This window comes from Gavialis gangeticus, unplaced genomic scaffold (genome assembly GCF_001723915.1).
Source record: "Gavialis gangeticus isolate Ggan-Ray unplaced genomic scaffold, GavGan_comp1, whole genome shotgun sequence".
Classification (NCBI taxonomy): Eukaryota; Metazoa; Chordata; order Crocodylia; family Gavialidae; genus Gavialis; species Gavialis gangeticus.
Genome location: NW_017729013.1, coordinates 6,972,366 through 6,987,358, shown reverse-complemented (window position 1 = coordinate 6,987,358; position 14,993 = coordinate 6,972,366). Strand labels below are relative to the sequence as shown.

General features: G+C 45.6%; 1 protein-coding gene across 1 annotated transcript in view; it reads right to left on the bottom strand.

The window, feature by feature from the left end:
• Positions 1–4: 4 nt before the first annotated feature.
• Positions 5–14,993, bottom strand: part of CAMKK1 (calcium/calmodulin dependent protein kinase kinase 1) — a 169,958-nt gene continuing 154,969 nt past the window's right edge. Inside the window, exons 14-15 of the mRNA XM_019511430.1 lie at positions 12,824–12,927; positions 5–190 (exon numbers count right to left, since the gene is read on the bottom strand). Of these exons, the coding sequence (XP_019366975.1) occupies positions 118–190; positions 12,824–12,927 (177 nt within the window). The 3' untranslated portion in view covers positions 5–117. The remainder of the gene's footprint in view (positions 191–12,823; positions 12,928–14,993) is intronic.

Below are 14,993 nucleotides of genomic sequence, written 5' to 3'. Positions count from 1 at the left end.
TTTCGTTTTGCAGGTCACAAACTTTGGTTCATGACAGCAGTACATGTGCAACACAATAATGCAATGGTTACAACAGCAGTGGCAGGTGAAGGACCAGCCCCGGACATGCACGTGGCTTCAGGAAGTGGCTTCATCTTCACAGACATCCGGTAAGTCAGGGTCCTTCACTGCTTCTTTGCTCCCCTGCTTTCTATATGAATGAATTAAAAAGAAATAAACAGAGTATAGGCAATTTTTCCACGATAAAAATAAAAATCGGTGACGTTTTCTCTGAAAGGCAACGCACACCAATAACATTAATGACTATGCAAGACGTAACAGAAAACCAAAGCTGTGATTCATTAAAAAGGATGCCATACAAGTAATTGAAGGCGAATACATCAGCATGAGTTCACTGACTGATCTTAGGTATTCTAAGCCTTTGTACGATGACAATATAGCTCACTCCTTTGCCAGAATGCCCTTAGGTCCTCCTTCTATATCACTAGGACACGATATTTAGTTGTCCAAAACAGATTTAGAGAGATGCAGCAAGATTTAGGAGCTTATTTGGTTTAGGTCTAATTTTTTCACCCCGTTTTATGGCTTGACAGCTGCACTTTGTTTTCTCAAGTGCAATTGCAAATGGAAGCTACCCTCCCCCTCAAGGCCAATGAAAATCTCATCAGTGTTGCAACGGGCACTGTAATTTCACTTGCAACAGGGACCAGCATCTCACGCAACTGGTTTCCCGGCCTAACTCGGTGATGTTACAATAGAGTACAAACAATAGCACTAGTGCTAAGCTGTGATAGAAAAAAATATTAAATATGCTGCTCAAGATTTAAAAAAAAAACCCCTGTAGGTGTAGCAGCCCCCAGAGAAGTAGTCTCAGGCACTGTTAAATAGCTAGGGCAGGCACAGAGCACTACATCGTGGGCACATCTACACCTCACCCTATGGTGACAGCAATGTGCTACATCGCCGCATGGCGTGCTAGAGCAATGTAACAATCACGTGGGTCTACATGTGATTGGCAGCTATGTCGCTGTAGTGGTGCACTCCACTTTAGTGCAACGTAGCGGCAAAATCTAAACATGTGCTAAAGCATGGTGCCATAGCAATGTCGCCGTATGATAATGTGTAGACGTGCCCTGTAAGAAGGAACGCTTCTACCACCTCACAGGGGACCAGGTGACATAGTGTGGTGTGGCACCCTTAATGGGAGCTTGTGGCACCCCAGGGTCCTGCAACACCCCAGTTGAGAATCACTGGTCTAAGAGAATTTTAGACTCTAATTCAACACTGAGAACAACTCTCAGATCAGCTACCAACCTCCCCCCCCAAAAAACCCAACCAACCAACCAAAAAACAGGAAATGGGGCTGTACTTAGGGTACAGTGAATTGGGGCAACTGACCACTCTGGTCCCCATGCTTTGGCAGAGGTGCTGCCTAGCATCTGCCCCACAGCACAGCCTGGCCCAGAGCCCCTGTGAGGCTGCCGGGCACGGGGCACCATGGCTCAGCTGGGTTCAGGCCCCCCGCTGCAGGGGCATCCCCCACCCAGCCTGGCCCGCCCAGCGTGGCCCTCCCCTTGGCTGCCTTGCGCTGCAGGTGGCCCCCTGGGGTGGGCTGTACCAACGGCAGCGTCCTCAGCACCAGCACCAGGGCTGCCACCTCCATCCTACTCTGCAGCCCACGCTGCCCAGCTCTCCCAGCCCTGGCCCCAGCCCCACAGCCAGTGAGCGCCAAGCTGAGAGCTGCAGCCCTGCCCCTGCCCTCCCAGTGGATTCAGATTGTTAAGGGGACCCCGCACAGGCTGATTTGCCCTGGGCCCTGCACCTCCTCAGGGTCAGCCCCGTGGGCAAATTAGAATCAAACCTTCTAGTTTGAAGCTGCAAGAAAAGCAGGCTGAGGCGTTTTTTCAAATAGGGAAACAAAAAGAAAACTGGTTGCCATTAAACACATTCCTTTCCACCAGTGTGCCATCACACCCTGGTGATAAACCTGACCTTGAATATAGGCAATCAATCATTTCCCAGTGTATTCTCAGGCCTGGCTCTGAGATGCTTAGTAATAGATCAGTCTTGGGTGGCTGATATGAGTTAGTTCAGGTATTGTCATGACCCTCTTTAAATGCTTTATTGCCTTGAACAGGAAAGGAGGTTCCATTATCAGATACAATATGAGCACGTCTGCATGGCTGGATGGCAAGAACATAATTCAACAACAGATACAGCCTTACTGCTTACAGAAAGCCTGCTATCATTTTGTACTGTGTGCTACTGCCTGCAATTTGATGCATCAGATTAAACGTCTCCCTTAATTCTCAGTAGATGATACCTGTCTGTATACCTTGTTTTAGTATTAAAGGAAATATAATCTCCAGGACAGAAAATGAGCTCAATGCAGCATAAACTGACATGACATTGATACCACTCTGAATCTCAGCTAAGAATCAGTTTGTGCAGAGAGTTGGCGTTACCTAGCTGTTAGTATTCTGCTGTCTGCGCTGCCATATAGGATGGCTGGGTTCATGCTGTGATGTCTAAAATTAAATGGAATAGCTCTCCTTAAGGTACTTACTATAACTTGGGTTATTTTTTCCATCAGCAGACTGATAAGCCCTGGCTATAATGGTTATGCAAGAAGCCCAACTGTCTCTCTTGCAGTAAGCTCCAAGGATGGAGATACCCCAGTTCTTCTAGGTAGCCTGTTCCAATGCCAGACCACCCTCATAGTCAGAAAATTCTGCCTATTCTCCAACATAAATTTCCTCTGCTGCAGCTTGAGGCCATTGCTCCCAGATCCGTCCCCTATGGTCAGAGAGAAAAGCCCATCTCCATCCTCTCTATGATTACTCGTCAGGTATTTGAAGGCTGTTATCAAATCCCCCCTCCCCTTCCTTGCTTCTCCAGACATGAATAATAATGCTAAGAATGAAACTGAACATTTTTAGAGAATTTTTGTAACATAATGAAGCAAGCCTCACGACACCCACATTTTACATACAGTAGAAGTAAGGCAGAGAGGCGAAGAGACAATGCACAATTAAGTTCCTAGTCCCATGTTCAGCCCAAACACTTGCTCTCTCTGCCCTGTCACCGAATAAGAACTAAGTGGTACCCATTTCATCATTCAGGAGGGACCAAGATTCATTTGCTACTCCCACTGACTTCACTTGGAAATATAGGTGAAACTTAATGGGAATGCAACTACTGCAAATTGTGCCCAGTTCCCTAAGAAGAGAATTGGATCCCATCTATTTAAAGAAAAAATGCTTCAAAACAATGGACTCATCTCTCTTACTGGGAATTTACTGCATCACTCAAGTCTGCCTGTCAGGGACCAGGCACGTGCTCCAGCCTGAGGTAGTGTTTCCAAAATTCAGCTTTGTCTGCACTAGTGATTGACTCCACTTCCAGTATTCTGTGGCCTGACTTTCCTGTATCTACAGCAGTGCAAACACTAGGCACGGACAAGAAACCCCCTATTCGAACTGATGGAGCATATTCTTTGCTTGAAACTGGAGAAAGCAAGAGTGGACCCTTCCAGATGGAATCAGGACAAATTCCCAGCAGATAAGCCCCAGTCATGCCTTTACTGGAAGAATATACATATGATGCTGTTTGGGGGCTCAACAAGAAGCCATGGATGAAACAAAGAATCTCGGGCTAACGGCAAACTTTGTGCTTTCTTACATATTTTTACCTTCTCTGGGTGCGGAAGTAGGGAGGGATGCCCTGAAGTTCCACAACCAGAACCACAGAGTTTGAATTCTGAAAATCAGCATATTCAGAGCTTGACCCTTGACATCATCACATAGATAAGTGTCCCATTAACCTCCCTGGACCTGTGCACAAACATCTGAAGCAGAAATGACTGCATCTTACAACGGAAGTTTCTCCTGTTCATTCTCTCAAAAAATGTATCACATTGAAACCCAAATGCTAGTGAAAGTGCCATACCAATTCTGACTCCATGTGTGTTCCTTTCCAGTATTTTTGAAGAATCTTTCAAATGTCTTCTTGTGGAGAGAAGTGAATTAAGCTGGCATCATTCATTGAATTTTACAATGATAAATGAGCACTTAGGCAAACAACTGTCTCCCTAATAATGGAACTGTTCACAACAGAATTTACAGACTCAGAATTTATTCCCAAGCATTCATCTGCAACCAGATCCCTCAAGTTCCTAGCAGAGTAACTACACTGCTAGCTAGCTGAGCATAGTGGGGTTTCACCTTCAGGCTGTTTTTTTAGTGGCCTTCAATAGTTCATATTATCTACGTTATTTCATTGTTTTCTAATTGCACAGCATGTTCTGTGGGAAGATCCATGCCATTTGTTACACAATTTTAAAAGGCCTGGCTGCACGACGTGGCAAAGGCACAGGTGCCATTTGCTCCAGGCTGGGCTATTGTTTGCACAACTCAGGCTTTGTCCACACTGGCAATTTACTCCAGTTCCATTATTCTCTGGCCAGTCAATGCTGTAGTTATAGGAGTGCAAACACAATCTATTAACAAGAAACCCTCCCTTTGCACCAACAGAGCTTACCCCTGGAGAAATATCAGTGCTACAAAATGGTCAGTGACGGGAGCCTTAAACAGACACTGAAAAGCTTTCCCTGTAATACGTGAGAGAAAGGGATTTCTTAGGGTGATGTCTTTTATTGGACCAGCTGTGCAGTTGAGATAAAGTTAGACAAGCTTTCCAGTGAAAGATATTCTTCAGCAGGCCTCTGATCACAGGAAGCCAAGCACACACAGGGATACGAGTCACCCATAAAACCGTGTCCCAGAAAAACTAAAAGAGCACAGGTATTAGCAGAACTGCTTGCAGCAGCTGTGATTCTAGCCAACTCCCTTTACCTTTCATAAACTTTTACTATTGAATAATAGTGCACAGCCGCCAGCCTGCAGGCTGAACCTGGCCTGTGGGGCTCCCCATAGATCTGGAAATGTGGTAGGGGGGCTGTGGCACAACTCATGGCTGCAGCTTTCAGAACCCCATACTGGATCTGGCCCGCAAACTGACCTTGCCTACAGGATCCGGTCCATGGACTGGGCTCCATGTCACTCACCTGGCCCATGAGCATCACTGCTATTGAAGAAGGGCCTAAGTTGCAAAATTTAGATTTCCAAATTCTCAAATTTTGTGGGTGTTAGACCCTGTCTCTCTCACATTCGACACATTTCCTTCAGCCCTCCCTCCTCCCCAAAAGAGAGAAAAAAAACAAACAAGAAAAAAAATAGGGGCTTAGACAACAAACATTAGTGTCACACGCAAGAAATTACTGTAACACAATTGCTCCTATAGGAAGGAAAGACAGAATTTTATGGTCTTAACAACACACAAATCATGAAGACTGAGGAAAGGATGTACGTTCTACTGCACCCACGGGAAACACAAATACCAAGTTACCTTAAAGACGGATGCAAATATACAGATGAGTTTAAGAGGAACCTGCCCCTGAGAACAAACAATGAGACAAAGGAAGAAAACAGTAATGAAGATGCCAGCAGAAGGCAAATGAGCTTTTATTTCTGTGTTTTATGAAGCCCAGCACATGATATGAAATGGAGTGTGGGGTTAGTCAGCAGTGTTTGCTAATGGTATACAGAACAAATGAAAAAACACAAGGGAAATACTTGTTTAATGCTGTCACATGAAACCCCTACTAAAACCCACAAAAGTCCAAGAGATTTAGCACCTTATGGGATGTGAGACTGCATCCACAGCATGAGGACATCCCTTCAACAGGTAATGTTTTTAACTACTAAGAGCACAAATTGTTGAGTGCTCTTGCAGAGCTAGGCACACTGAGCAGCTGATGGAAACTTTTGTACATGATGCTCTTTGAGTAACATAATGTGAAATCCTCCTACCAAGTGTGGTTTCCCAAGACAAAATCTCCTGTCGGAGTTATTCTGTAGGCAATTTGACAGACTATATCACAACACTTACCTGTCACAATATAAGCTGTAGCTTTCAAGAAGAACACACTCTCTTGTTTTGTAACAAAGAGTATATTTGCGGGGTATTCCCTTGGCTGTGATTTCCCATGCTAACAGTGCATTAGTTAGTCAAACATGCATGTGCATACACAGAGGTGCAAAGAGCCATACCAATGCTATAGGACTGGCCTCAACACGTACAGTTTGAGAAATTAAGACATAACCTTTAACCCTAAACCATTCCCTTCTCATAGTCAAAGACAGATTATATCCGCCAGTAGGTTGCATTTTAAAACTTTGAGAAAAAATGATGCTAAATCAACATCTTACATTTTTTCTCAACCCAAAACAGATGCAGCCAAGCAGCGAGTGCCTCACCAACACCCACTGAACAACATGCCTTAGCCGTGATTCAGAGAGCGCTGTTCCTGGGCTGAGAGCTGGGTCACTCAGTCCTTGGCTTGTCTCAGCTGGAATGTCAGCCAATGTGCCAGCTGTGTTCTTTAAGACCCAGACTTGTTGACAAGAGGCCTAGGACCGGATAGTCTACCACACAGCCACCAAACGGGAACAACAGGCACTGCTGCAGTTGCTGGACCTTACTGACTGGCACCTGAAAAGCTGCTCTGTTTTATGAGTTTGTAGCCATTTGCTAAATCTTACTGATCAAGCACTTTGCCTCTTATTACCCTGCCGGGGCGACAGGGTCAGGGACCTGGGTCCACAGTCTCCTGCCCTCTCCAGCAGCACCCGAGCCCTGGCTGCCACCCATGGGAGACAGCAGCTGCCACAGCTGGAGTGGAGTGGATCTCAGCTCCCCCCTCCCCATGGGTGGCACGGCTGGAGCAAAGCCGGGGGGGGGCAGGGGGACAACAGGTACAGGGGCTGCCCGCTCAGGGCTCCTTTCCTTATGTCATACCCCGCCACACCGGGGCCTCCGCAGCCCAGTGAACGTACCTGGCATGGCAGGGCAGAGAGGGATAGGGAGGCTCAGTGCTGCCACCAGGACCACGTGCCACTGTGGTGAGGTGTCCCCCGCCAGCCTGGTAACAGAGGGTGTGGCGGTGCAGAGTTGTGCCCCTCACTGCTTCTGGGTGGGCAGGGAGCACCTCGCCAAGGTGGCGCGGGGCTTCTGGCGGCAGCACTGAGCCTCCTCACCCCCCTCTGCCCTGCCGTGCCAGGTCCCATTCACTGGGCAGTGGGGCCCCGGGAGGGGAAGGGGGCAGCAGGGCACAAATCCCTGAGCCTGCAGCAGGCAGCCTGTATCTGCCCCTGCCCTGCACACAAATCTGGGGGGCACATACCCCCCATGCACCACCCCAGAAGTGCACGCAATGGTGGGGAACTAACCCTCCCACTGCCCCCTAGACAAGTCACCCACGGCTCCGTCTCTCTTCCCAGCCAAGCCCTTCTGCTGCACATTCCCTCCCCAGACCCCAAGCCCCACGCACCAGCCCAGCTGGGCAGTGCCCCCAGCCCTGCCCAAATCCAACCCTCCCTAATTATGGGGGCCTCAATCCCCATCTACCCCAGACTTACCTGCAGGGAGCTGCAGGAGCTCACACATGCACATGGTGCCCCCTGCCTGACTGTCATCCTCCCACTCCCCTCAGCCCCTTCCAGGCTGGACCTCTGCCAGCTTGCAAGAGGAAAACTGCTATTTCCCATATTTTTCTCCTTTAGAGGAGAAAATTTGCATTTTTCCATGGTGAATGGAAAACCCAGATCCCTACTGATCTCAGTGGCAGCAAGATCAAGCCCTGTAAATAACAAATAAGAATGACAACAGGTACAGTGGAGCTGAAAAACATATTTCCTTCCTACAGCAGCTATTAAAGTAAAAGTAAACTGGTTCTGTCAAAGTATTTCAAGTAATTTGGCACACAGTACTAGGAATGAATTAAAGTAATAAATGCAGCAAAATTGTGGCCGAATCAATAATGGAAATCTGGAATGGCATGGGGGGAATAATGGATTATAAGAACAACAATTATCATCTACACTTTGAAAATACACTATGAAGGCCGAACAGGGTGGGATTCTAAAAAAATCTGTGACTGGGAAATTTTAAAACAAAAGACCCAATCCCTCTCCAGTGCAGCTCCAGGGTTGAACTTTGCTCACAGCACGTAGGATGAAAGGGCCAGATTTATTGCTGCGTCTCCTGAGACCATCTGCAGAGAAGGCGCAGCCTGGAGGGCAGCAAAACCTGGCTTTACACCATTGCTGAACTACTCAGATTCCAGGACGCTGTCTTTGAGCTGGAGCAGCATAAAGGAGCTGGAGTAGGAAACAAGAAGTGTTTTGTGATCTGCAGCTGCAGTTAAACACTGTAGGTGCAGAGTGGTACTTTTGTATGAGGCAGATGTATATGTAGTGTTCTTAAAAGCAGGAATCTTCATTTAGCTCCATTCAGCTTCAATAACAAGCAAATAAGCCTTGAATTTTGAATACGTGGCTTGTGAATATTTCTATGCATCTTAATAAAGAAATAAATAATAAACAGGAAAGGATTTTTAAAATCTCTCTTGCAGCAATGAAAGAAATATCCTCCCTATTTTAAAGCACTGATGGCTTACAAGTGTCCTCTACAGGAAGAAAAGGCTTGACAGATATGAAAAGCCTCCTGCTACTGCAAAGAATTTTGCCTGTGCAGTTTCTTCACTGAGCACTTCCAAGAACAGAGCCTGGCAGATTGCAAGCAGGTAGTGGAAAGAGCATGAAGAAATTAAGATAGAAATTAAGGCAGGCGGTTTCCATCCCCCAACCAAAAAGATCCTGTGAGCAGGTTGTTAAATTGGCTTCTTTCTTTCTCATTTTTGAAAGGGCAGATCCATTTTCAGAAGTATTAATTAGGCAGCAGATACTGAAAAGCTAACTCAGCTGTCAGACAGCTTACTGCAAAGGAAATTCTTGACATAGGCACAGATGCAAGTTGCTTCAAGCAACACCCACTGTGTGTGGTTCAAAAAAACTCAAACTATTTTATAAGCAGACTAATTAAACAAATTGCATGTGAAATTGGGAAAGTTTTCTAATTACTTTTTCTTTTTCACTCTCTGGGAATGAGAAAATCATTTTCCACCCTGTAATTGGAACTAAATGCAACATTGCAATTGAAGATTTATCATACTTCAAAGACTGTTCAGACAGTGGGGTGGAAAAACAGTGCTGTTGGCATTATTTTGCTTGCTTCACTAATGTAATAGAGATCCTACCTTTAACCTAATAGAGGTGACAGAGTTGAATTTTCATTTGCAGTAGATAACTGCACATTCCTGGATGGTGCAAAGTGCACTTAATCCTACTGAAGTGAATAGGCCTCATTTTCAAGTATTTAATGTTAATGGGAGTTCTGCTTAAATATGGAGATCAGAGCTAGAGCCAATGAGGAAGAGATGTACTTATCATTACCCCGTGTGCTTGGCACTTTTGTTAGCAGATCTTTCTCGGTAACTACTGGACCTATACAGTATGGCTGTAGAGGGCACCATGCAGCAAAGGGCACAGCCTCTTCAACAATTTGTAAATCCATAGTCCTGAGTGCATCTGGCCATTTGAGATCCTGCAACACTTTCACAAGACTAGAAGTTCAAAAGTAGACTCTGCCAAAAGGACAAAATCAATTTTTTTGCAGCTTGACTGATTAGGTCAGAACAGTTACAATCTTAAAAGGAGAGCCCTACACATGTAGATGAATCGTACACACCACTGAATATAACTTATTTTAGGTACACTGGTGAAAAGTATAATTTTGTTTAATAAACCAAATGCTCCTATAGATACTGGCTAAGATAAAAGAGAGAGAGCAGTTCACAGTCAATTGCATAACAGGACTGCTTCCCTGCCAGTGCTGTATGTAATGAAGACAGGTGGTAGATAGTGGAGAACACGTAACAGAGAGCTCAGCCAAATTGTTGTGTAACACATCTCTGTCATGTTCCCTTTGTGTGGTCCCTATTGTTCACTACATGAATTTGCTTGAAAAGTTGAGAGGGCCAGAGCCTTCCCATGTGTGACTGCCGCAGCTCCACTGGCATCAATGAAGCTATTCTAACCTGCGCCGCACTCTCCTTGAATGTGAACTCTGAAGCAACGTCCAAGATGGTGTTTTGGGACTGATCCTGAGAGGTGCTCCGTACTCTGGTCCTGAGCTTGCACAGGGCCATGCAAGTAATGCTGCTGAACTGAATTTAAGCATCTGCATACACGCTTCATGGGATCAGGGCCAGTATTCTCATTACTTTGCAACGCCAATCTCTTATACTGTAACAATACTATTTACTTCTGTTTGTTCCTACATGTTTTAAACCCTACAAGCTTAATTTACCTGGCTCTATCCATAACACTTAGATTCTATTTTGCTTGGGTTACAGGTGATTTGATACAGAACAATTCACTACTGATTAAGAATAGGATGGTGTGAAGAATGGGTTTAACATCAAGCACAGTTTCTCTTTGCAGATGTACACAGAGTAATCAAGACATAATTCACATAGAACAATGAGCCTTCCCACTTAGCTTTTATAGAACAAGGAGCATGTACTAACTTTGCTTCCCTATGATTTGAAAAGTAGTGAAGTAAAAGCCATGAATCAAGCTGAAGTCACCAACATTAGATTGCACTGGTCTAGCCTTTACAAAGTATAAAAAGAAAAATCCAGATTTATAACCCTCTGTTTACAGTGATTATATATATATATATATATATCACTGTATGAACGAAAGACTAGCTGATGTGTTGACTTCCCTGGCTTTAATTAGGAAGATTCTGACCCAGGTCCATGAAGTTCTGTTTTTGCATCCATTTAGGCTAATCGATCATTACTGCTAGAAGTGTTGATTTCATGATGCTACAGTAGCTGACAGCCAAAAATTAAGTGCAGTGAATAGTGTTTGTGTAGGCAAAGGTTTTGTTAGATAGGATAAACATTTCACCCCAATATAAGAGAGATAAACTTTTAAAATTCAGGGCATAAACCATCCCCAGACTGGCTTCAACTCCATCAGTGAACTGGTACATTACTGTAAATCAAGTGTAGTAAGCAAACCAAAGCAGTTGTGGATAAAGGAGAACTGGCTGACAAAATCTGACACAAGAGACTATTAAAGAGATGAAATTCAGACACAGGGGATGAAAATCATTAAAGGCTTCCATATGAGAAGAGACTGAAAAGACAGGTACTGGTAAGTTTAGAGAGGAGAGAAATAAAAGAAGACATGAGACAGGTATACAGTCTGTCACTGAAGCTTAGTAAAATTAAAAAAAAGATTCCACATCTGCAATACAACTATTTTGAACTTTCATTGTCATATTAGATAGAATAAACATTTATTGGTGGAAGGAATATAAAGTCATGCTTCAGGGCAGAGGCCAGCCACTAAGTGATAGAAGGCAAGAAGAAACTTGCCTGCTGGCAGGTCACTTCATGACCAACTCTTCAGGGGTTTCTTCCACCTTCATCTTACACATTTGGTGCCTTATCATTTCCACAGATAAATCAGATGGACCAATGGTTTGATCTATGCTGGCAGTTTCAGTGAAACTTACTTTACACCAATGAAGACAAGAGCAAATTCTGATATGCCATTTAGGGCAGGACTTGAAGAAATAATGGGCTTCATCTGATTGAAATATGCTGGACTTTGTGAACAGTAGTTGGCATTTATTTTAGGTTTGGTAGATATTCTAATATCCTAGAGCAAGGACTGTCACTGGAAAGGAACTATTGTAAAAATATGGGTGACAATTGCAGTGGCATATGTCAAATTAGTGATGGGTGAAAGGAATGGAAGGTGATGGTCTGAGAGAGACATCAGGTGAAGACGAGCTCCTCTTGCTAAGCTGGTAAAGTGACTACAATTGAAATGCTCTTGAGATATGTCCCCCTGGACGTACTTGTGGGCTAAGAATTCTGTCTTCTAGAGAAGTCTTTGGATGACATCTCATTTGCCAGCCTAGACTGAAAATGTCAGCTTGTAGATTCTGAAAAAATCAGTGAACTGCAGGAGACTGGCATTAGAAATCATTTCTGTATTCTCAGATATGCTGAGCACCTGCAATTCCCACTGACTTCAGTGGGATTTGAGCATTCTCAAAACTCCTAAAAAGGATTCTTCCGATTCTATTTCCAATTAACATATAAAAATGATCACCACCCTTGGGAATCAGCTGAGTGGAGTTTTAGGACAAAAGGATTTGACGGTTTGGTCAAGACGTTTGTATGCTATATGCAGTGCTGTGTCATTCCCAACATGCCAGATTGTAATGTCAAAGGTGTCCCTCAAAGTTCACAAGTTCAGGATGTGTGCATTATTTTTGTACGTTAGTTTGTTTTATTTCACTGAGGTCCAGGGTCACACTGAAATATTAGCACACTTCTATTTTTTTTGTTTTTTTAATGTTGGAGTGACTCATTTGACATCTTCTCCAGACCGCCTACTTTTTTGTACATAGAAAGTGGAGCAGAGGCTACTTACAAAGTATAAAGAATTAAATTACAAGCTGTGTTACTGTATTTCAGTGGTGGATCCTTTAATAGCCTGATAACTGATTATTGTTTAAAACACATACAGTATATGACAAGTTAATTGGCTAAAATGGTGAGCTTGAGATCAACCCTAGAGCTTGAGATGACACGTTTTAGGAGCTGGCCCTAAATATGGGAGTAGACTCATCCAGAAAATTTAAAATGTGCTGGTTTTCTGCAGGCGTTTCATTGTTCTTCAATGACACCTGTGGAACTCCACTGATAGGTTTACATTTCAATTTCGTTCTTTTGTTCTATGAAAATTGTGTGGGAAACTTTCTCTATGATTCCTCTCTCAGTGGAACAGTCATACCAAGCTCAGACTAAGCACTAGGAGGCAGGTTATATACTTACATTAATAGGTTTCCTGGAGCAGACATGGACCTCTCCTCCCTTCTGCTCTGAAGCTCAAATGGGTTTCCAAACGAGCGTTTCCTTAACATGGCCTTCACTAAAATCTTTGAAAAAGAAAAACACGTTAACAAAGACCATGGCATTGAGCTATCACTGTCTTTATACTGGTGCCCTAAGTACTGTATTAGAAGTAACAAGGGCTTCTTTAATCATCCAAAGAACTTCTTGCAATAATCCAGTTAAGACATGGCATAGAGCAGGGGTAGGCAACTCCCGGCATGCATGCTAGAGTGTGGCACGCAAAGGCATTCTGCTTGGCATGTGTGCTTTGGGGCAGATGGCAAGACAGCCACGAGAGGCCTGATCCTTGTTCTGGCAGGGTAGCCCCAGGTCCTTCCCTGACATTCACCTCAAGGCACGAGTGCACCTGTTGCTGCTAACAAGTGAGGCCAGGGCTCCACAGGCCCTGGTGCAGCTGTTTGCAGCCTCTCCGCTGCCTGCTTGTGTGCAACCCAGGCTCTGTGGCAGGCAGTAGGGCCCTGCCCAGAGGCCAGGCCAGCTGTGGCAGGCAGCTGAGAAGCTGCAAGCAGATGCACCAAGGTCCGTGGAGCCCCAGCCTGGCTTGTTGCTGGCAGCAGGTGTACGCATGCCTTGGGGCTGGTGGTGGGGAAGGGACTGTGCTGCTGCAACAAGGATCAGGCCCCTCACTGCTCCCTTGTGACCTGCCCCTAGCATGCCAACATCTTACAAGTTGAGGTTGTGGGTGTTTTCGTCACTCTGCCCAAAAACGTTGCCACCTCCTAACCTAGAGCAGGGCCGTCCAGCTGGTGGCTGGCAGGAAACATGCGGGTTAAGTTGAAGCCCCTGGGCTCCTCCCTGGCTGCTGTTCCACCCACTGCTCCAGCTGAAGTCTCTGGGCTCCCCCTCCCTCCTCCAACTGCTGCTTCTAGCTTCTGCCTTAGGGGCTGGGGCAGTGCAGCTTGCTGCACAGGGAGCTGAAGGAGTCTGGGGCTGCATGTGGGGGAGGGGAAGAGGGGGAAAATCAGGGATGCAAAGAGGAATCATGCCTGTGCAAAACAGCAGTGGCAGGGGGGGCGGGGGGGGAGGAGGGTGCCTGTGCCTGTGATGGAGGGGGCGAGGGGCATGCAGTGCAGCAGTGGCAGGACTCCTAGTGCAGCAGTGAAGGGGGTGGGGGTTGTCTACATGGGCACATGGTGCAGTGGGTGAAGCGTCTAAGAAGCCCAGTGACCCAAGCCTCGCTTGGTGTGGCCTGTGTAGCATGCAGCTTCTGCTGGCGCAGGCCCCAAAGTGTGTGACCCATGGGCCTTAGAAGCTGGACAGCCTTGAACTAGAGGGATCTCCATAAAAGCCCTTTGGTTTCTATTCAGCATAAGCATTGACTTTCTGGCTAGCCAGTTTAAACCTCTGCATGCAAAGCATTATTAGAAAAAAGTTTAGTGAATATCTTTAGCAATTTGAGACTGATGGGGACGGGCCACAACTACTCTACTTGCCAGATCCCAGGACCAGAAGCCAGTTCTATTTCCAGCTCTGACACCAACTCCCTCTGTGACCTTTTAACCTACTAGGGAATATCTACAACTGGTTTTAATTAGTTTAGCTTCACTGAATGCTGTCGAGCTGTGTTGATTTATACAAAGTGGTCTCTCCATTCCCTTTTCCCCCCTTCTGTAGAATGAGAAGGGCATTCTTCTCTTATCTATTCCACAAGGCTAGTGATAAAACCATTGTCAAATCCCCAGTTTTATCACTAGTTATATAAGTATGTATGTATGTATACACACACACACACACACACACAGAGGGTTTAGCTCGTCTGTCTGTCCATAACGCTCTTGGAGCACTCTGATTGCTTGTCTTAGCAGGCAATCACAAAGCTTACTGAAACAGCCAGAGTGCTACGTGGAGTGCCATTATGACAGTGGGGATGGAGCGGATGGAGCAGCCTCCCCTCCCGGCCCTGCTCCTTGGAGGCAGTGGTGGTGCGGGATGCTGCCGGAGGGGATGGTCGGGCAAGCTCCCCCCGCCTCCCCTGGGAGGCAGCAAAGTTGCAGGGTGGTAGGGCAATTCACCAGTCCTAAGTAAAGTCAGGGAAAGAGCTGCACTGCCCCAGCTGCTGCAGCGTGGGCAAGGAATTGTTACTCATTCA